This window comes from Scyliorhinus torazame, chromosome X (genome assembly GCF_047496885.1).
Source record: "Scyliorhinus torazame isolate Kashiwa2021f chromosome X, sScyTor2.1, whole genome shotgun sequence".
NCBI classification, from domain to species: domain Eukaryota; kingdom Metazoa; phylum Chordata; class Chondrichthyes; order Carcharhiniformes; family Scyliorhinidae; genus Scyliorhinus; species Scyliorhinus torazame.
The window spans coordinates 8,728,138-8,751,743 of NC_092738.1; the positions used below are offsets into that span (position 1 = coordinate 8,728,138).

The 23,606-nt window shown below is 47.0% G+C and overlaps 1 protein-coding gene across 2 annotated transcripts in view; it reads right to left on the reverse strand.

Moving 5' to 3' along the window:
* LOC140405453 (cytoplasmic dynein 1 intermediate chain 2-like) overlaps positions 1–23,606 on the reverse strand; it is a 190,159-nt gene that overhangs the window by 62,918 nt on the left and 103,635 nt on the right. For both annotated transcript variants that reach the window (XM_072493884.1, XM_072493885.1), the window contains 4 exons: positions 22,174–22,289; positions 9,730–9,825; positions 1,834–1,996; positions 1,584–1,683 (listed from right to left, as the gene is read on the reverse strand). In XM_072493884.1, the coding sequence (XP_072349985.1) occupies positions 1,584–1,683; positions 1,834–1,996; positions 9,730–9,825; positions 22,174–22,289 (475 nt within the window). The remainder of the gene's footprint in view (positions 1–1,583; positions 1,684–1,833; positions 1,997–9,729; positions 9,826–22,173; positions 22,290–23,606) is intronic.

Here is a 23,606-nt window from a genome sequence, read left to right on the forward strand (position 1 = left end):
AGCCCCTGTAGCGATACAAATAGGGAACATTACAATTAAACACCCCGTAGTTTTGATTGATCTACCCCAGACAGCTGAACACATCCTAGGAATCGATTTTATGAGCTCCCACAACCTCTCTTTTGATCCAGTTGATAAATGTGTTTGGAGAATGGCAAAGGCAGCACGAGCCCCCGCCACGCTCACAGTTGGAGACTATGAAAACAGGATTAGCTCAGTAGGAGACTTCTGGTTCGATCCTCGTCAGGACAAACAGGTTAGGGAAGTCCTGCAGCAACACAAAGCAGCATTTGCACATCACAAGCACGACTGGCAAGATCGCTGGCTTGGTAAATATTACAGGTCCCGACCCCAGACCCCAAAAGCAGTACGGTTTTCCCCAAGAGGCAGAGGGAGAAATCTCCAAAGTAATAGAGAGTCTGCTTGATCAAGGCGTACTCAGATCAGTAGCCTCCACAAACAACGCACCGATTTGGCCCGTCAGGAAACCCGATGGATCATGGCGACTGACCACTGATTACCGGGAGACACTTAGAATCAGAAAATAGCGAAGGAGAGCCTACTGCTCTCGCACCCGGTATACACTATTTTTGGACTTCACCAAACCCCCAAACCCCTTGACATGAATTAAAGTGCATCCGCTTCTCTTTATGTGTGTTTTGTTCAATAAAGAAATGTAAACCTCTGTGCCTGACTGCCAAGCCAGAGAAACTTGTGTTGCTGCTATTTGTACAGTTTAAAGTGTTGTAGATTATTGTTGATTGTTTGAGTGAGGATAGTTATTGAGGATAGTTAGAGGTTCCAGTTTTTAAATTTTGTAATGCATGCCTGAATGTCATAGCGCCCCGTAGAGTTTTATACTGATGTATGTAAGTAAAATGATTTCAGGTAAAAATTGCGTTTCATAGGATAGGGCAGTGTAGAGCCCGTGAACTGCTTATGGATGCCCCGCTTAGTCAGAGAACGAAGACTACGCAGTAATGTGATCCTTCACGCTTCGCGTTGAGGATCACAAGGAGGGCGTGTAGCCATCTGGGATGGCCACTTCCCGATTACAAAATGGACACTTTTCAAAGATTGCAGGGAAAATGGACAATACTGAGAAAGCAAGCAGGTGTAGGGTTTGTCTGTTGATTGGAGCCGTAGCACCCAGACAAGACCGATACTGCAAACTATTACCATACTAATGAGCCATCCCTGGGGACACATTTAAGTAAACGATACCAAGGCAGACACCCCGGCGCCAGAGGAGACCAGAACAAAGCAGGCCAACGGTCACCTAGGACACACCCAGCAATCAGGGCACCCACCCCTCTATTGGAGGAAATCGATAGGAACGATTGGGAAATGGCCCAATTAATTGGGGCCAAGTTCAAGGCCCGCCCAAAAGTGGGCAAAGCCCCTTTTGGGTATAAGAAGGATCCCCCAAGAGAGAATCGCTCTCTTGTGGCTCCAGCTCTCACCAAGGAGAGACCTGCCCAACAGCAACATCAGAACAAGTAAGTCCAAGGTCAACGCACGCTATTTCTTCACGACTGGTTTTTAATTTCCATCCTTGTTATTCTCCTTGAAAGCAAACTCACCTGCTGTGACCAGTCCAGACAGGTAACAACACGATCCTTTGACCAATTTTCATCGTAAAACTGCCTGTTCAGTGACAGCTTGGCCCCTGCTTGAACCTCTCTGTGGAGGCATTTTATAAAATGTGTTAAAAATACACAGCAATACAGCACAAGACCAACTTGCAGTTTTAAAACTCAATGCAGTCCACAGGCTAGTCTGTTACAAAGTGGCATCAAACAGAATAGGCGATAAGGAGGAGAATTTACCCACCCTTCTTTGTCATCCAAGTTACGGCCACTGTAGTCAAAGAAGATGTCAGCATGCTCAGTAAGTGCTTGCTCAATCATTCTGGAGGTTTGATCAAAAAAGGACAAAAACCCATCTGAATGAAGGATATTTTCCTTTTCTTCCTTGGTCAGGTCACGCTGAGTTGCTGGAAAGAAATTTGACAGCAGAGTTGAGCTGAGATATCTATGGACCAGCTCTGTTTTTATAGAAATGTTGCTGTCTCATTCCCCTGCTGAAACTTCTATCAACCACCTTCCCTGGCACATTGAGCTGGCCCACGCATGAAAATGTGAGCACAAAGGACTGGAATTTCAGCTTCTAGGTGTGACAGACAGAAGAAATATACACCATGCTCCTTAACCCTTTCAGGACCTTTCTATGTGCACTTTGCACGATTCCACTCTGTATTTATACATATTCAATTGTGTATTCATAGAATAGAATAGAATCAGAGAATCGCTACAGTACAGAAACAGTTGGCGCATCGAGTCTGCACCGACCCTTTTGAAAGACCACCCTACCCGGACCCTATTCCCCACCCTGGAACCTCACCCCAATGGGCAATTTAGCATGGCCAATTCACCTAACCTGAACAAAAGAACTAGGAGCAGGAGTCGGCCATCTGGCCCCTCGAGCCTGCTCCACCATTCAATGAGATCATGGCTGATCTTTTGTGGACTCAGCTCCATTTTCCGGCCCGAACACCATAACCCTTAATCCCTTTATTCTTCAAAAAACTATCTATCATTATCTTAAAAATATTTAATTAAAGAGCCTCTACTGCTTCACTGGGCAAGGAATTCCATAGATTCACAACCCTTTGGGTGAAGAAGTTCCACCTAAACTCAGTCCTAAAACTACTTCCCCTTATTTTGAGGCTGTGCCCCCTAGTTCTGCTTTTACCCGCCAGTGGAAACAACCTGCCCGCATCTATCCTATCTATTCCCATCATAATTTTATATGTTTCTATAAGATCCCCCTCATCCTTCTAAATTCAAACGAGTACAGTCCCAGTCTACTCAACCCCTCCTCGTAATCCAACCCTTTCAGCTCTGGGATTAACCTAGTGAATCTCCTCTGCACACCCTCCAGTGCCAGTACGTCCTTTCTCAAGGAAGGAGACCAAAACTGAACACAATACTCCAGTAACCAATTAACAAATCTTCTATTTATGCTACTACTTTACCCTTAATGCCATGCATCTTTATCTTATGCAGCAACCATTTGTGTGGCACCTTGTCAAGAGCTTTCTGGAAATCCAGATATACCACATCCATTGGCTCCTCATTGTCTACCGCACTGGTAATGTCCTCAAACAATTCCACTAAATTAGTTAGGCACGACCTGCCCTTTACAAACCCATGCTGCATCTGCCCAAGGGGACAATTTCCATCCAGATGCCTCGCTATTTCTCCCTTGATGATAGATTCCAACATCTTCCCTACTACCGAAGTTAAGCTCACTGGCCTATAATTACCCGCTTTCTGCCTACCTCCTTTTTTAAACAGTGGTGTCACGTTTGCTAATTTCCAATCCGCTGGCACCACCCCAGAGTCCAGTGAATTTTGGTAAATTATCACTCGAGCATTTGCAATTTCCCGAGCCATCGCTTTTAGTACTCTGGGATGCATTCCATCGGGGCCAGGAGACTTGTCTCCCTTTAGTCCCATTAGCTTGCCCATCACTACCTCCTTAGTGATAACAATCATCTCAAGGTCCTCACCTGTCATAGCCTCATTTGCATCAGTCACTGGCATGTTATTTGTGTCTTCCACTGTGAAGACCGACCCGAAAAACCTGTTCAGTTCCTCAGCCATTTCCTCATCTCCCATTATTAAATCTCCCTTCTCATCCTCTAAAGGCCAATACCTTAGCCATTCTTTTTGGTTTGATATATTTGTAGAAACTTTTACTATCTGATTTTATATTCTGAGCAAGTTTACTCGCATAATCTATCTTATTCTTCTTTATAGCTTTTTTCGTAGCTCCCTTTTGCCCCCTAAAGATTTCCCAATCCTCTAGTCTCCCACTAATCTTTGCCACTTTGTAAGCTTTTTCCTTCAATTTGATACTCTCCCTTATTTCCTTAGATATCCACGGTCGATTTTCCCTCTTTCTGCCGTCCTTCATTTTTGTTGGGAAAATCTTTGCTGAGCACTGTGAAAAATCGCTTGGAAGGTTCTCCACTGTTCCTCAACTGTTTCACCATAAAGTCTTTGCTCCCAGTCTGCCTTAGCTAGTTTTTCTCTCGTCCCATTGTAATCTCCTTTGTTTAAGCATAGAACATTTTACCTTCTCACCCTCCACCTGTATTTTAAATTCCACCATATTGTGATTGCTCCTTCCGAGAGGATCCCTAACTATGAGATCATTGTAAGAAGTCTTACAACACCAGGTTAAAGTCCAACAGGTTTCTTTCAAACACTAGCTTTCGGAGCACTGCTCCTTCCTCAGGTGAGATCATTAATCAATCCTGTCTCATTACACAGGACCAGATCTCGGACCGCCTGTTCCCTCGTAGGTTCCATTACATACTGTTCGAGGAAACTATCGCGGATACATTCTATAAACTCCTCCTCAAGGCTGCCTTGACCGACCTGGTTAAACCAATCGACATGTAGATTAAAATCCCCCATGATAACTGCTGTACCATTTCTACATGCATCAGTTATTTCTTTGTTTATTTGGTGGCCTACAGACTACTCGTATCAGTGACTTTTTCACGACTATTCCTGATTTCCACCTAAATGGATTCAACCTTATCCTCCATAGCACCGATGTCATCCCTTACTATTGCCCGGATGTCATCCTTAAATAATCCTTCCAAATAGTTTGATACCCTCGGATATTTAACTCCCAGTCGTGACCATCCTTTAACCTTGTTTCAGTAATGGCCACTAAATCACAGTCATTCACGATGATTTGCGCCATCAACCTTATTCTGAATACTGCGAGCATACAGGTAAAGTACCCTTATGTTACCTTTAATCTTAACTCCTCTATCAGTAAGCTCTACTAAGTTATTTTTCCTTTTAACCTTTCTCCTAATTTTCCTTGTCGTTGAACCCATACCTTCATGTAACAACCTGCCGCGTTGCTTACCATTTATGTTTTTACTTCCCGTTTTATTCCTTTTAGTATTACTGGGCCTATTCACTGAGCTCCCCTCAGTCACTGTACCTTGTACTGTCACCCTTTTTGATTTTTGACTATGGCTTCTCTGCCTTACACTTTCCCCCTTACTGCCTTTTATTTCTGTCCTTGTTTTACTACCTTCCGACTTCCTGCATCGGTTCCCATCTCCCTGGCACATTAGTTTAAACTCTCCCCAACAGCTCTAGCAAACACCCGTGTACACCTGTGTACAGTTCTGGTCACCTCATTTTAGGAAGGATGTGGAAGTTTTGGAAAAGGTGCAAAGGAGATTTACCAGGATGTTGCCTGGAATGGAGAGTAGCTCTTACGAGGAAAGGTTGAGGGTGCTAGGCCTTTTCTCATTAGAACGGAGAAGGATGAGGGGCGACTTGATAGAGGTTTATAAGATGATCAGGGGAATAGATAGAGTAGACAGTCAGAAACTTTTTCCCCGGGTGGAACAAACCATTACAAGGGGACATAAATTTAAGGTGAAAGGTGGAAGATATAGGAGGGATATCAGAGGTAGGTTCTTTACCCAGAGAGTAGTGGGGGCATGGAATGCACTGCCTGTGGAAGTAGTTGAGTCGGAAACATGAGGGACCTTCAAGCAGCTATTGGATAGGTACATGGATTACGGTAAAATGATATAGTGTAGATTTATTTGTTCTTAAGGGCAGCACGGTAGCATTGTGGATAGCACAATTGCTTCACAGCTCCAGGGTCCCAGGTTCGATTCCGGCTTGGGTCGCTGTCTGGGCGGAGTCTGCACGTCCTCCCCGTGTCTGCGTGGGTTTCCTCCGGGTGCTCCGGTTTCCTCCCACAGTCCAAAGATGTGCAGGGTAGGTGGATTGGCCATGATAAATTGCCCTTAGTGTCCAAAATTGCCCTTGGTGTTGGGTGGAGGTGTTGAGTTTGGGTAGGATGCTCTTTCCAAGAGCCGGTGCAGACTCAGGGGGCCGAATGGCCTCCTTCTGCTCTGTAAATTCAATGATAATCTATGATTAATCTAGGACAAAGGTTCGGCACAACATCGTGGGCCGAAGGGCCTGTTCTGTGCTGTATTTTCTATGTTCTATGTTCTAACACCCCCCCTAGGACAGCAGTTCCAGTCCTGCCCAGGTGCAGACCGTCCGGTTTGTACTGGTCCCACCTCCCCCAGAACCGGTTCCAATGCCCCAGGAATTTGAATCCCTCCGTCTTGCACTATCTCTCGAGCCACGCATTCATCCTCTCTATCCTGACATTCCTACTCTGACTAGCTCTTGGCACGGGTAGCAATCCTGAGATTACTACCTTTGAGGTCCTACTTTTTAGTTTTACTCCTAACTCCCTGAATTCAGCTTGTACGACCTCATCCAATTTTTTTTTACCTATATCGTTGGTGCCTATGTGCACCACGACAGCTGGCTGTTCACCCCCGCCCCCCCCCCCCCCCCCCCCCCCCAGATTGTCCTGCAGTTGCTCCGGGACATCCTTGGCCCTTGCACCAGGGAGGCAACATACCATCCTGGAGTCTCGATGCGTCCGCAGAACCGCCTGTCTATTCCCCTTACGATCGAGTCCCCTATCACTATAGCCCTGCCATTCTTCTTCGTGCCCTCCTGTACAGCAGATCCAGCCACAGTGCCATGAACCTGGCTGCTGCTGCCTTCCCCTGGTGAGCCATCTCCCTCAACAGTATCTAAAGTGGTATACCTGTTTTGCAGGGAGATTACCGCAAGGGACACCTGCACTGCCTTCCTACTCTTGCTCTGTCTTTTGGTCACCCATTTCCTATCTCCCTCAGTACCTTTCACCTGCGGTGTGACCAACTCCCTGAATGTGCTATCCACGACGTCCTCAGCATTGCGGATGCTCCAAAGTGAGTCCATCCGCAGCTCCAGAGCCGTCAAGCGGTCTAACAGGAGCTGCAGCTGGACACACTTCTTGCACTTGAAGGAGCCAGGGACAGTGGATGTGCCCCTGAGCTCCCACATCGCACACGAGGAGCATGACATGGGTCTGCGATGTCCTGCCATGTCTTAAACCTTCGGTTAACATCTTTGGACTGTGAGGAAACCGGAGCACCTGGAGGAAACCCAAGCAGACACGGGGAGAGCAAACTCTGCACAGTCACCCAAGGCCGGAATTGAACCCGGGTATCTGGCGCTGTTAGGCAGCAGTGCTAACCACTGTGCCACCCCTGCATCACAATCTTCCTGCACTTAGCTGCAGCCCAAGGATGATTCTCGAACCATCATTTTCCAATCAGTACCACTTCACAGCAACATAAATTCAAGACTAAAACTCCTTTTTTAATTAGTATGTTGCAGTTCCAATAACGAAGAGGGAGTTGCTGGAAGTAGCTACAACTAGTAACAGTGGGGGAGGGCAGACAATGGTGGGGGGAAAAATGGATCGATGGAGGAAAAAAGGGCTGTACGGTGGCAAGCACTGCTGCCTCACAGCTCCAGGCTCCAGGGTTCTGGATTCAATTCCGGCCTTGGGCGACTGTGCGGAGTCTGCACGTTCTCCCCTTGTGTGCGTGGGTTTCCTCCGGGTGCCCCAATTTCCACCCACAGTCCAAAGATGTGCAGGTTAGGTGGATTGGCCGTGATAAATTGTCCCTTAGTGTCCAAAGATGTGCAGGTTCGGTGGATTGGCCATGTTAAATTGTCCCTTAGTGTCCAAAGATGTGCAGGCTAGGTGGATTGGTCATGTTAAATTGTCCCTTAATGTCCAAAGATGTACAGGTTAGGTGGATTGGTTATGCTAAATTGTCCCTTAGTGTCCAAAGATGTGCAGGTTAGGTGGATTGGTCATGCTAAATTGTCCCTCAGTGTCCAAAGATGTGCAGGTTCGGTGGATTGGTCATGCTAAATTGTCCCTCAATGTCCAAAGATGTGGTTAGGTGGATTGGCCATGCTAAATTGTCCTTTAGTGTCCAAAGATGTGCAGGTTAGGTGGATTGGCCATGTTAAATTGCCCCTAGTGTCCAAAGATGTGCAGGTTAGGAGGATTGGCCGTGTTAAATTGTCCCTTAGTGTCCAAAGATGTGCAGGTTAGGTGGATTGGCCGTGTTAAATTGTCCCTTAGTGTCCAAATATGTGGTTTGGTGGATTGACCGTGTTAAACTGTCCCTCAGTGTCCAAAGATGTGGTTAGGTGGATTGGCCATGATAAATTGTCCCTTAGTGTCCAAAAGGTTAGGTGGGGTTACTGGGTTACGGGGATAGGGTGGAGGCGTGGGCTTAAGTAGAGTGCACTGTCCAAGGGTCGGTGCTGACACGATGGGCCGAATGGCCTCCTTCTGCACTGTAAATTCTATGATTATGTGAGGCAGGACAAGTAAGTGAACAGAAGATTAAAAATACGAGGCGGAGAAGGGGTGCATTCAAGATTGGGGTTGCAAGAATGATGAGCAAAGTTAGAATAAAGATGATGAGCACAGTAGATAAAAGTAGGACTATAGCAATATTTAAAGGAAATGTGAAGGAGTCATGATAGGAGATTAAATATTTAAACTGAAACTGCAATAGTTAAGGGGGCAATTTGTACACAAGTCACCAGCACCCCATTGACACCCATTGCAGAATACTAAAAGAGTTAAGCGTAGAAGACACCAACCATAAAACCTTCCAAAAGCCTTTGGAACAGGAATTGTGCCAAAGCAATAAAACGGTGGATATAAAATGCCTCTGAATTAGTCCTTCTGCACTGAATTAGTCAACATTACTCAGCTTTATTCATACACTTTATTCATACAATGATTTTAGATTGAAGAGTGACAGGACGGTGGGGATTTTATATTCCAGCAAATTGCAGATCTTTCTCACACAACTGTTGCCGCCTAAACGTGTCTGTTTCCTATTGGCCAGAACACGGGCTGGAGCTGAGGAACAGATCACCGCCTTTGTTCAGTTACAGACATACCTGTTCTCAGCTCATAGAACGTTGAGCAAATCAGAGCTTCACAAAATGAAATGAAATGAAAATGAAAATTGCTTAGTGTCACAAGTAGGCTTCAAATGAAGTTACTGTGAAAAGCCCCTAGTCGCCACATTCCGGCGCCTGTTTGGGGAGGTTGGTATAGGAATTGAACCGTGCTGCTGGCCTGCCTTGGTCTGCTTTCAAAGCCAGCGATTTAGCACTCTGCTAAACAGCCCCTCACAAATGACTAAGTAAATATTGAATCTGTTAACATTTTCCAACTTCAACATAAACAATCCACAGCAAGTTTAAATGCATATTAGAAAGAAAATACAACAGCCATCCAGGAGAAACTTTATACAACAGCTCGACAAAACCAGAGCCAGTACATACATAAATTCAACTGAAGGATTTTACAAAAGAACAAAGAACAAAGAAATGTACAGCACAGGAACAGGCCCTTCGGCCCTCCAAGCCCGCGCCGACCATACTGCCCGACTAAACTACAATCTTCTACACTTCCTGGGTCCGTATCCTTCTATTCCCATCCTATTCATATATTTTAACTGGAATAAAACACTTTTTAAACTTTTCATTTGTAGCAATCAGTTTAACGTAGGTTTGAATAAACTGTGGACTGCGTTTAACACTCACAGGAGCCAATGTTTCCTGTGCTGGAGACTTTCAGGTGCTTTTGAATCACAACACTGAGCATCTCCTTCAATTCAGCAGGTTCCAGTTCAAAATCTAATGTGAGTGTTCCTTGAATAACTTTGCTCAGCCAAGTGTGGTGTATTAAGCTAGTCTCTTCCAAATACCCGAGAACAGTTACCTTGAGCCTCTTCTTTGGTTTCCCCTTGGGTTGCTTCAGGTCTTTCAGTCTCTGCTGCAGTTGATGCTTTCATGGGGACTGCTATTTCTTCTTTTGCTGCAGGAAGTAAGTGAATTAAAAAAGCTGCACAATAATTATCAAATGTGTAGAAATGGACCAATATGGTACAGATATTGTTTGAGCGAATTTGTAATTCCCCACCCCCACCACCAACTCAGCAGGTGTACTAGGAAATTGTTCCCGATCTGACAGAGGAACTTTTCAGATCTGTACATTCGAGTGAGACTGAATTGCAAAGTGTCTGCACATCACTGAGTCCTAATTGAAGGAAACTTGTGGAGGACTGATCCAACCAGAAGTCACATTAATAATGGAAGTGTAAATATTATGCAGATGCCCAGTTTCACTCATGTAGCCCACGGACATGATGGAGGGCCACTCATTTTGTGGGAGCGTGAGAGACTCACGTTTGGTATGTTGCCTCCCAGGTGCAAGGGTACGTGATGTCTCGGATCGTGTTTTCCGGGTCCTTAGGGGCGAGGGGGAGCAGCCCCAAGTCGTGGTCCACATTGGCACTAATGACATAGGTAGGAAAGGGGACAAGGATGTCAGGCAGGCTTTCAGGGAGCTAGGATGGAAGCTCAGGACTAGAACAAACAGAGTTGTTATCTCTGGGTTGTTGCCCGTGCCACGTGATAGTGAGATGAGGAATAGGGAGAGAGAACATTTAAACACGTGGCTACAGGGATGGTGCAGGCGGGAGGGATTCAGATTTCTGGATAACTGGGGCTCTTTCTGGGGAAGGTGGGACCTCTACAGACAGGATGGTCTACATCTGAACCTGAGGGGCACAAATATCCTGGGGGGGAGATTTGTTAGTGCTCTTTGGGGGGGTTTAAACTAATGCAACAGGGGCATGGGAACCTGGATTGTAGTTTTAGGGTAAGGGAGAATGAGAGTATAGAGGTCAGGAGCACAGATTTGACGTCGCAGGAGGGGGCCAGTGTTCAGGTAGGTGGTTTGAAGTGTGTCTACTTCAATGCCAGGAGTATACGAAACAAGGTAGGGGAACTGGCAGCATGGGTTGGTACCTGGGACTTCGATGTTGTGGCCATTTCGGAGACATGGATAGAGCAGGGACAGGAATGGATGTTGCAGGTTCCGGGGTTTAGGTGTTTTAGTAAGCTCAGAGAAGGAGGCAAAAGAGGGGGAGGTGTGGCGCTGCTAGTCAAGAGCACTATTACGGTGGCGGAGAGGATGCTAGATGGGGACTCTTCTTCCGAGGTAGTATGGGCTGAAGTTAGAAACAGGAAAGGAGAGGTCACCCTGTTGGGAGTTTTTTATAGGCCTCCTAATAGTTCTAGGGATGTAGAGGAAAGGATGGCGAAGATGATTCTGGATATGAGCGAAAGTAACAGGGTAGTTATTATGGGAGACTTTAACTTTCCAAATATTGACTGGAAAAGATATAGTTTGAGTACAATAGATGGGTCGTTTTTTGTACAGTGTGTGCAGGAGGGTTTCCTGAAACAATATGTTGACAGGCCAACAAGAGGCGAGGCCACGTTGGATTTGGTTTTGGGTAATGAACCAGGCCAGGTGTTGGATTTGGAGGTAGGAGAGCACTTTGGGGACAGTGACCACAATTCGGTGACGTTTACGTTAATGATGGAAAGGGATAAGTATACACCGCAGGGCAAGAGTTATAGCTGGGGGAAGGGCAATTATGATGCCATTAGACGTGACTTGGGGGGGATAAGGTGGAGAAGTAGGCTGCAAGTGTTGGGCACACTGGATAAGTGGGGCTTGTTCAAGGATCAGCTACTGCGTGTTCTTGATAAGTATGTACCGGTCAGACAGTGAGGAGGGCGTCGAGCGAGGGAACCGTGGTTTACCAAGGAAGTGGAATCTCTTGTTAAGAGGAAGAAGGAGGCCTATGTGAAGATGAAGTGTGAAGTTTCGGTTGGGGCGATGGATAGTTACAAGGTAGCGAGGAAGGATCTAAAGAGAGAGCTAAGACGAGCAAGGAGGGGACATGAGAAGTATTTAGCAGGAAGGATCAAGGAAAACCCAAAAGCTTTCTATAGGTATGTCAGGAATAAGCGAATGATTAGGGAAAGAGTAGGACCAGTCAAGGACAGGGATGGGAAATTGTGTGTGGAGTCTGAAGAGATAGGCGAGATACTAAATGAATATTTTTCGTCAGTATTCACTCAGGAAAAAGATAATGTTGTGGAGGAGAATGCTGAGCCCCAGGCTAATAGAATAGATGGCATTGAGGTACGTAGGGAAAAGGTGTTGGCAATTCTGGACAGGCTGAAAATAGATAAGTCCCCGGGACCTGATGGGATTTATCCTAGGATTCTCTGGGAGGCCAGGGAAGAGATTGCTGGACCTTTGGCTTTGATTTTTATGTCATCATTGGCTACAGGAATAGTGCCAGAGGACTGGAGGACAGCAAATGTGGTCCCTTTGTTCAAAAAGGGGAGCAGAGACAACCCCGGCAACTATAGACCGGTGAGCCTCACGTCTGTAGTGGGTAAAGTCTTGGAGGGGATTATAAGAGACAAGATTTATAATCATCTAGATAGGAATAATATGATCAGGGATAGTCAGCATGACTTTGTGAAGGGTAGGTCATGCCTCACAAACCTTATTGAGTTCTTTGAGAAGGTGACTGAACAGGTAGACGAGGGTAGAGCAGTTGATGTGGTGTATATGGATTTCAGCAAAGCGTTTGATAAGGTTCCCCACGGTAGGCTATTGCAAAAAATACGGAGGCTGGGGATTGAGGGTGATTTAGAGATGTGGATCAGAAATTGGCTAGCTGAAAGAAGACAGAGGGTGGTGGTTGATGGGAAATGTTCAGAATGGAGTACAGTCACAAGTGGAGTACCACAAGGATCTGTTCTGGGGCCGTTGCTGTTTGTCATTTTTATCAATGACCTAGAGGAAGGCGCAGAAGGGTGGGTGAGTAAATTTGCAGATGATACTAAAGTCGGTGGTGTTGTCGATAGTGTGGAAGGATGTAGCAGGTTACAGAGGGATATGGATAAGCTGCAGAGCTGGGCTGAGAGGTGGCAAATGGAGTTTAATGTCGAGAAGTGTGAGGTGATTCACTTTGGAAGGAATAACAGGAATGCAGAATATTTGGCTAATGGTAAAGTTCTTGAAAGTGTGGATGAGCAGAGGGATCGAGGTGTCCATGTACATAGATCCCTGAAAGGTGCCACCCAGGTTAATAGGGTTGTGAAGAAGGCCTATGGAGTGTTGGCCTTTATTGGTAGAGGGATTGAGTTCTGGAGTCGGGAGGTCATGTTGCAGCTGTACAGAACTCTGGTTCGGCCGCATTTGGAGTATTGCGCACAGTTCTGGTCACCGCATTATAGGAAGGACGTGGAGGCTTTGGAGCGGGTGCAGAGGAGATTTACTAGGATGTTGCCTGGTATGGAGGGAAAATCTTATGAGGAAAGGCTGATGGACTTGAGGTTGTTTTCATTGGAGAGAAGAAGGTTAAGAGGAGACTTAATAGAGGCATACAAAATGATCAGGGGGTTGGATAGGGTGGACAGTGAGAGCCTTCTCCCGCGGATGGAAATGGCTGGCACGAGGGGACATAACTTTAAACTGAGGGGTAATAGATATAGGACAGAGGTCAGAGGTAGGTTCTTTACGCAAAGAGTAGTGAGGCCGTGGAATGCCCTACCTGCTACAGTAGTGAACTCGCCAACATTGAGGGCATTTAAAAGTTTATTGGATAAACATATGGATGATAATGGCACAGTGTAGGTTAGATGGCTTTTGTTTCGGTGCAACATCGTGGGCCGAAGGGCCTGTACTGCGCTGTATTGTTCTATGTTCTATGTTCTATATGCTGCAACCCTTGATTCCAGCGGCCTCTCTCCTTGTTGCAAGTAAAATCGTTTAACCTTTCACTGTGCTGTTATTTGTTACGCTTCGTTCAGTCTAAACGTCTTACTCGGATGTTAAAGATTTTGACACCATCCTATCCATGTGTTTGTCAAGATGCCTTTTGAACGGACTTCCGGTTGCGGCGATGACCAGCTAAGCCGCACGTTTCGGCGGCTCCAGCTTAGACGGACCTTCGGGCTCTTTTAAGAGCCCCAACGGGAATTTTTTTTCGACGAAACCCGGTGTGGGGTGAAGCAACAAGGAGCCCCCCCCCAGTGGGAAAGAAAAATATCGGCGGTGGCGGCCAGATCTCGGAGAATCCTTGAGGGCAGCGGCAGAGGAAAGAAAGGAGCAAGATGGCGGCGGAGGGAGCCCAGGCGACATGGGGACCGGACCAGGACGAATTTTTAAGACGGTGTGTGGAGCTGCTAAAAAAGGAGGTGCTGGCCCTGATGCTACAGGCAATCGAGGGGCTTAAAGAGACACAAAAGGCCCAGGAGATAGAGCTCCGTGTGGCGGAGCAGAAGGTAACGGACAACTGGGCCTAACGGTCAAAATGCAGACGCACGAGGCGCTCCATAAGAAGTGCACCGAAAGGATTGAAGTCCTGGAAAACAGATCAAGGAGAAAGAACCTCCGGATCCTGGGTCTCCCCGAGGGAGTGGAAGGAGCTGACGTCGGGGCTTACGCGAGCACGATGCTACGTTCGCTAATGGGAGCTGAGGCCCCCTCGGGCCCCTTGGAAGTGGAAGGCGCCCACCGGGTCCCTGCGAGGAGACCAAAGGCTGGAGAACCACCCAGGGCGATGGTCGTGCGATTTCACCGCTTCAATGACAGAGAGGTGGTTCTGAGATGGGCCAAGAAGGTACGAAGTAGTAGATGGGAGAATGCGGTGGTACGGGTGTACCAGGATTGAAGTGCGGAGGTGGCGAGAAGGAGGGCGAGTTTCAATCGAGCCAAGGAGGTGCTGCATAAGAAGAAAGTGAAGTTCGGGATGTTGCAGCCGGCGCGATTATGGGTCGCGCACCAGGATAGACATTACTATTTTGAGACGTTGGAAGAAGCATGGACCTTCATTCAAAGAGAGAAACTGGACCAGAACTGAGGGACTGATGTTGGAGGGGAAACGACAATGCTGATGTATTGAGGTGTAAATTGGGGAGGGGGGGACACTGAGAAATGTGGGCGCCGGTGGGGGGGAAAAAGAGACACAGGCGGGGGATGGGGAATGGGAACGGGGCAGTAGGGGGAGCTGCGCAGTGGGGGGCGGGATGGTTCTAGAAAGCGCGGGGTTTCTTTTTCTTTTCCCGTGCCAGAGAGATGATGGCCGGAAGATAGGCGCAATGAGGATGAGAGTTCCTCACACGGGGGGGGGGCGGTCAAGGAGAGAGCGGGAGAAGCCGGGGTCAGTTGAAGTCAGCTGACATTCGGAAGCAATATGGGGGGAGTAACCATGCTAGATGGGGATCGAGAGGGGGGGGGGACAACTGGGCTGCTGCTGCTGAGATCGAAAGGGAGCTGGTAAGAGAAAAGGTAAGAGAGGGATAGATGGCCTGCCGCTAAGGAGAGTGGAAAGAAACTTCCGATACCTGGGGATTCAGATAGCCAGGAGCTGGGGAACCTTACACAGACTCAATCTGACTCGGCTGGTGGAACAAATGGAAGAGGATTTCAAAAGGTGGGATATGCAGCCGCTGTCACTGGCGGGCAGAGTGCAGGCAATTAAGATGATGGTCCTCCCGAGGTTCCTATTTGTGTTTCTATGTCTCCCTATATTGATCACTAAAGCCTTTTTCAAAAAAATAGATAGGAGCATCATGAGCTTCGTGTGGGCAGGGAAGGCCCCGAGGGTAAGGAGGGGGTTCCTGCAACGTAGCAGGGACAGAGGGGGACTGGCGTTGCCGAATTTGGGCAACTATTACTGGGCCACCAATGTGGCGATGATCCGTAAGTGGATGATAGAGGGAGAGGGGGCAGCGTGGAAAGGGCTGGAGATGGCGTCCTGTAAAGGAACGAGCTTAAAAGTGCTGGTGACGGCGCCACTACCGCTCTCCCCTAAAGGGTTTACCATGAACCCAGTGGTGGCGGCAACATTAAGTATCTGGGGGCAATGGAGGCGACAGAGGGGTGTGCTGGGAGCCTCGGTGTGGTCCCCGATCAGGAACAACCATAGGTTTGCCCCAGGGAGGTTGGACGGAGGGTTCCAGAGCTGGAACTGGGCAGGAATTAGGAGAGTGGGAGACTTATTTATAGATGGGACGTTTGCGAGCTTGGGAACGCTAGAGGAAAAGTATGAGCTGCCTCCGGGGAATATCTTTAGGTATATGCAGGTGAGAGCGTTCACGAGACAACTGGTGAGGGAATTTCCGCTGCTCCTGACACAAGGGATCCAGGACAGGGTGCTTTCGGGGGGGTGGGTCGGGGAGGGCAAAGTGTCCGAAATATACCGGGAGATGAGAGAAGAGGGGGAGGAGCAGGTAGAAGAACTGAAAGGAAAATGGGAAGAAGAGCTCGGGGAGGAGATTGAGGAGGGTTTGTGGGCTGATGCCCTAAGTAGGGTAAATTCCTCTTCCTCGTGTGCCAGGCTTAGCCTGGTCCAATTTAAGGTGCTACATAGAGCACACATAACGGGAGCGAGGTTGAGCAGGTTCTTCGGAGTGGATGACAAGTGCGGGAGGTGTGGGGGAAGCCCGGCGAACCACACACATATGTTTTGGTCGTGTCCGGCACTGGAGGGGTATTGGAGGGGAGTGGTGGGAGTGATCTCGAAGGTGGTGAAGGTCCAGGTCAAGCCAAGCTGGGGGTTAGCTTTATTTGGGGTAGCGGATGAGCCGGGAGTGCAGGAGGCGAAAGAGGCCGATATTGTGGCCTTTGCGTCCCGAGTAGCCCGGCGTAGGATTTTACTCATGTGGAAGGAAGCGAAACCCCCCGGCGTGGAGGCCTGGATAAACGATATGGCAGGGTTCATAAAACTGGAGCGGATGAAGTTTGCGCTGAGAGGATCGGCTCAGGGGTTCACCAGGCGGTGGCAACCATTCCTCGACTATCTAGCGGAACGTTAGGGGGGAAAATAGATAGCCAGCAGCAGCAGCCCAGAGGGGGGGGGGGTAAATTGTTTGTGTTAAGGGGCGGGGGGGAGCACTATTTTGTGTTATTTTGTGAGTTCACTATTTTATTTAAACAATGTTATCTATCAGTTATCATGTTACCGTTTTTGTTAATTTGCAAGGGGGAAAAATTGTGTTTGAAAACTAGGGTTAGGGTTAGGGTTAAAAAAGATGCCTTTTGAACGCCGTTAATATGTCTGCGTCCACAACCTCCCCCGGCAACACAATCTAGGCACTCACCACTCACCACCCTCTGTGTAAAAATCCTGCCTCACACATCTCCTCTAAACTTTGCCCCATGGACCTTAAACCTGTTCCCCCCTGGTGACTGACCCCTCCACCTTGGGAAAGAGTGCCTGTCCATACACTCTATCCATGCCCCTCATAATCTTGGAGACCTCTATCAGTTGTTCGAATGAAAACAGTCCGAGTCTATTCAGCCTCTCCACATAGCTCACACCCTCCAGACCAGGCAACATCCTGGTAAACCTCCTCTGCACCTCTCCAAAGCCTCCACATTCTTCGGGTAGTGTGGCGACCAGAATTGTGCGCAATATTCCAAGTGCGGCCTTACCCAGGTTCTATACAGCTGCAGCATGACTTGCCAGTTTTTATACTCGAAGCCCAGTCCAATGAATGCAAGCATTCCACATGCTTTCTTGACTACCTTGTCCACTTGTGTTGCCACCTTCAAAGATCTGAGGTCCTGTAAGCCCAGATCTCTCTGACTTTCTATATTCCTCAGAGTTTTGCTATTTATGGTATATTTCCCCTCTATGTTAGACCTACCAAAATGCATTACCTCACATTTATCCGGATTAAACTCCATTTGCCATTTCTCTGCCCAAGTCTCCAACCTATCTATGTCCTGCTGTATCCTCTGACAATCCTCAACACTATCTGCCACTCCACCAACCTTGGTGTCATCCGCGAACTTACTAATCAGACTGGCTACATTTTCCTCAAAATCGTTTATGCATACTACAAACAACAGAGGCCCCAGCACAGATCCCTGCTGAACACCACTGGACACAATCTTTCATTCAAAAAACCACCCTTCTACTGCTACTGCCTTCTGTGACCGAGCCAGTTCTGTATCCATTTTACCACCTCACCCCTGATCCCGTGTGACCTCACCTTTTGTACCAGTCTGCCATGAGGCACCTTGTCAAAGACTTTACCAAAGTCCATGTAAACAACATCCACCGCCCTCCCCTCATCAATCATCTTTGCCATCTCCTCAAAAAACTCGATTAAGTTAGTGAGGCACGACCTCCCCTTCCCAAAGCCATGCTGTCTATCACTAATGAGTCCATTTGTTTCCAAATGGGTATAAATCCTGTCCTTGAGAATTCTCTCCAATAATTTATCTACTATTGATGTGAGGCTCACGGGCCTATAGCTTCCAGGATTATCCCTGCTACCGTTCTTAAACAGCGATACCATATTAGCTATTCTCCAATCCTCTGGGGATCTTACCTGTAGCCAATGAGGATACAAAGATGTCAGTCAAGGCCCAAGCAATTTCCTCCCTTGCTTCCCTCAGTATTCTGGGATAAATCCCATCTGGCCCAGGAGGCATATCTACCTTATTATCTTTTAAAAGACCCAATACCTCCTCCTTTTCGATGTCATAGAATTTACAGAGCAGGAGGCCATTAGGCCCATCGAATCTGCACCGACTCTCGGAAAGAGCACCCTACTTAAGCCCACGCCTCCACCCTATCCCCGTAACCCAGTAACCCCACCTAACCTTTTTGGACATTTAAGGCCAATTTAGCATGGCCAATCCACCTAACCTGCACGTCTTTGGACTGTGGGAGGAAACCGGAGCACCCGGAGGAAACCCAGACACGGGGAGAACATGCAGACTCCGCACAGACAGTGAACCACTCGGGAATCGAACCTGGGACCCTGGCGCTGTGAAGCAACTGTGCTACCCCTACCGTGCTGTTAACATAACCCAGACTGTCTGCACACCCTACCCAAGAATCATCTTCCACAAAGTCCTTTTCGTTGGTGAACACTGATGCAAAGTACTCATTTAGCACCTCACCCATTTCCGCTGGCTCAACACATAGAAATTCCCCCCACTGTCCTTAAGTGGTCCAATCCTTTCCCTGGCCACCCTCTTGCTTTTTACATCTGAATAAAAAGTTTTGGAATTCACCTTAATCCTACTTGCCAAGGACCTTTCATGACCCATCCTAATTTCCCGCTTAAGTACCTTCCTATTTTCTTTATACTCAATTGTTTCGACTGTCCCCACCCTTCCAGACTGCATAAAAGCCTTCTTTTTCTTTTTGACGAGGTTCACAATATCCCTCGCTATCCAAGGCTCCCTAAACTCTCAGGAACGTGACTTTCCTGAATCCTAATCAACTGTCGTTTGAAAGACTCCCACATGTCCGATGATGATTTACCCTCCAACAGCCGCACCCAATCCAAATTTTTCAATTCCTGTCTAATGTTATCGTTATCATAATTTGCCTTTCCCCAGTTTAGCACCTTAACGCGAGGGTTACCCTCATCCCCATCCAAACTATCCTAAAACGTACAGAATTGTGGTCACTACTCCCAAAACGTTCCCCTACGGAAACCTCAACCACCTGTCCTGGCTCATTCCCTAATACCAGATCCAGTACTGCCCCTTGCCCGGTTGGACTATCTACATCGAAAGAGAAAATGCTGGAGTGTCAGCTTTGACAAAGAGTCATCGGACTCGAAACGTTAGCTCTTTTCTCTCCCTACAGATGCTGCCAGACCTAGAATCATAGAATCATAGAAGTTTACAGCATGGAAACAGGCCCTTCGGCCCAACCAGTCCATGCCGCCCAGTTTTTACCATTAAGCTAGTCCCAGTTGCCCGCACTTGGCCCATAACCCTCTATACCCATCTTACCCATGTAACTATCTAAATGCTTTTTAAAAGACACAATTGTACCCGCCTCTACTACTACCTCTGGCAGCCCATTCCAGACACTCACTACCCTCTGAGTGAAGAAATTGCCCCTCTGGGCCCTTCTGAATCTCTCCCCTCTCACCTTAAACCTATGCCCTCTAGTTTTAGACACCCCTACCTTTGGGAAAAGATGTTGACTATCTACCTTATCTATGCCCCTCATTATTTTATAGACCTCTATAAGATCACCCCTAAGCCTCCTACGCTCCAGGGAAAAAAGTCCCAGTCTATCCAGCCTCTCCTTATAACTCAAACCATCAAGTCCCGGTAACATCCTAGTAAATCTTTTCTGCACTCTTTCTAGTTTAATAATATCCTTTCTATAATAGGGTGACCAGAACTGCACACAGTATTCCAAGTGTGGCGGTAACAATGTCTTGTACAACTTCAACAAGACGTCCCAACTCCTGTATTCAATGTTCTGACCAATGAAACCAAGCATGCCGAATGCCTTCTTCACCACCCTGTCCACCTGCGACTCCACCTTCAAGAAGCTATGAACCTGTACTCCTAGATCTCTTTGTTCTATAACTCTTCCCAACGCCATACCATTAACTGAGTAGGTCCTGGCCTGATTCGATCTGCCAAAATGCATCACCTCACATTTATCTAAATTAAACTCCATCTGCCATTCGTCGGCCCACTGGCCTAATTGATCAAGATCCCGTTGCAATCCTAGATAACCTTCTTCACTATCCACTGTGCCACCAATCTTGGTGTCATCTGCAAACTTACTAACCATGCCTCCTAAATTCTCATCCAAATCATTAATATAAATCACAAATAACAGTGGACCCAGCACCGATCCCTGAGGCACACCACTGGTCACAGGCCTCCAGTTTGAAAAACAACCCTCTACAACCACCCTCTGTCTTCTGTCATCCAGCCAATTTTGAATCCAATTGGCAACCTCACCCTGGATCCCGTGAGCTTTAACCTTCTGCAACAACCTACCATGCGGTACCTTGTCAAAGGCTTTGCTAAAGTCCATGTAGACAACGTCTACTGCACTGCCCTCATCTACCTTCTTGGTCACCCCCTTAACCTCAACCTGCTGAGATTTTCCAGCATTTTCTCTTTTGTTTCAGATTCCAGCATCCGCAGTAATTTGCTTTTATCCAGTTGGACTATCTACATATTGCATCAAGAAGCCTTCCTGCCTACACCTTACAAACCCTGCCCCATCCAAGCCTTTAGCACTAAGTGAGTCCCAGTCAATATAGGGGAAATTAAAATCCCCTACCACAACAACCCTGTTACTATTGCTCGGCAACAGGTGAGGGAGAAGTTACAGATGTAGATTTAGATGTGGAAAGTTGGGGGGAGAAGTGAGTGGAACAGAAACATCAGCACGGGCTGCTTGGGCTGAATGGCCAGTTTCTGGGCCATATGAAAATGCCCAATGAGGGGCCCTCCCCACCCTACTAAACCATCTCCCTGGCACAGGGGGAGCCTGACTGGCCCCAGCAACCCAGCCACTACTTCCCTTCTTCAGAGGCTACCATCCACGCTCCTTCACCTGGCTGGCTACAGTTCTAGCAATGGTCATGACTCACTGTGGGGCTGCTAGCACTGAATAGCTTGTGGCTCTTCAATTGGCTGGCAGCTCTTTGATCTCATCTCTCAAAGAGACAGGAGTCTCAAGGGCAACTGACTCGCTTCTAGACTGCCGTGAAATCAAGCTGGGGTTCCCCAAAACAGTCAATGCCAGGCTGCCCCCACCCCCTACTGGTCCCATTGTCAGAACCACTCACGCCCTGACACAATCGAGCTCTCAAATCCAATGTACTCCAGATTCATTGCACAGGAGCATTTTCCTTGTCCTGTAGCAAGTTGAATCTTGAAACTGAGCCAGAAATGTTTTGAAGAAATTATGGCATGATGGGCGAATGGCCTCGTTCTGCGCTGTAACTCTTATTTGGTTCTAGTATATATCCAACTATTTAAAGATTTTTAATTCTTAGGCAGTCTGGTACTTGAATTTGCCAATTTCATGTCAGATGTGTCCGTTTTCACAAAGGCTGGTGATAAAAGTGCTTCATGAAAACAAAGCATCCCTACTTTGGAGAGGCAAAAGGTAAAAGAGGTAGAGGTAGAGGTAAAATAAAGTCTGGCCAGAAATCTTCGGTTGTTGCAATCTTTTCCCCCTGGCAGCGCACCCCCGCCACGGGTTCCTGGCGGCCTGAGGTGGTTTCAATAGGAAATCTCATTGGCCAGCAGCGGGAAGATAGAAGCCCACTGTCGGCGAACTGCCCACTGCTGAGGTATACACGGCTGGGGGACCAGAGAATCCCGCCGCGTCTCATTCGCCACACAGAATGCACTGCTTGATGGTAAAAAACCTAGAGTAGCAAAATACATGTTGTGCATCCTGTTCACTGTAAAAGAAGGATTAATGGGGAACAAGGAAACAAAACAAATCATTAAAGGAGAACATTTCTGGAAAATGTATTCTCAGCCTACCTTCATCAGGTTTTGCAACCACTGGTGTTTGGGTCTCCTTACAGTGTCCAAGACGCTCACAAGGTGCAATATCCACATGGGTAATTCTGGCTATTCCTAGTTTCTGCAGGTGATGTCTATATTGGAGTTGATAAATGAAAGTCACTGTGGTGCAGTGAGTAGTAAAGTGATAGTCAAACTTTGAATACCGCTATCCTTCTTTAGTAATTGCATGGAACCCCCAAGATCCCAGAGTTTTACACAGTTCAGATAATTGTATGAAATGATATCTTGTGACATAATTTCTTTTGTTGTTTGCATTTCATATCTTATTGGTCAAAGTGACGACATAAATGTTTGGTTTCAGCAGTTGCAGGACAACGTTATTGCTGTGCCTCAGGATAATGCTGTACCATACATAACCAGATCAGAATTTGGATTATTCATTTATTTCCTTTAACTACATAAAGTCTGTTTTGGCAATTAATGCACATTCCACTGTTATGCTATTAACCAACAATTGTTTGCCGGCAACAGTCTGCATGACGAACTGGTAGTCCCAGTAAACATTACACATGTGACATCCATGGGTGACCAAATGTAACATATGAGCCACACAAGCAGACAACAAATGCACAAATTATACACAGAACATAGGCAGCACGTTAGCAGTGGTTAGCACTGTTGCTTCACAGTGCCGGGGTCCCGGGTTTGATTCCCGGCTTGGGTCACTGTCTGTGCGGAGTCTGCACGTTCTCCCCGTGTCTGCGTGGGTTTCCTCCGGGTGCTCTGGTTTCCTCCCACAAGTCCTGAAAGACGTGCTGTTAGGTGAATTGGACATTCTGAATTCTTCCTCTGTGACCCGAACAGGCGCCGGAATGTGGCGACTAGGGGCTTTTCACAGTAACTTCATTGCAGTGTTAATATAATGAAGCCTACTCGTGACAATAAGCGATTATCATTATTACTTGTGACAATAAAGATTATATTTTTAAAAAAATGTACAGGGCCACATAAATGAACCAGCAGAAATAAAAACTTAAACCACGTGCCTTAAATCTTTCGACAGCTGTTCCTAAATTCTTTGCCAAAATGCACACGACAAGCAGGCTTTTAGACAAGTTACAGACCTGTTTACAATGAGATTTTGAGCATGTTTGCCAGTTTAAATACTGGAGTTTCTTGAAAGCAATCAGGTTGTGATTATTTGGATGATTCACTTTTTTAATAAACTCGAGTAATCATAACAGGGAAGGCACAAGTTGATTGGCTGGTGAGTATTGTTACTTAGGACTGATGTTAAACAACTAGCAAATTAAAAACATATTAGGTATCAATAATCAATGTGTGTGCAGTCAGTAGTAAAGCAACAGGCTGATGAGTATTTTACTTTCAAGTAAGGTTTATTACTAAAACTAAGCTGCGTTAATTATTGGTAGGATTGAGCAGTATTC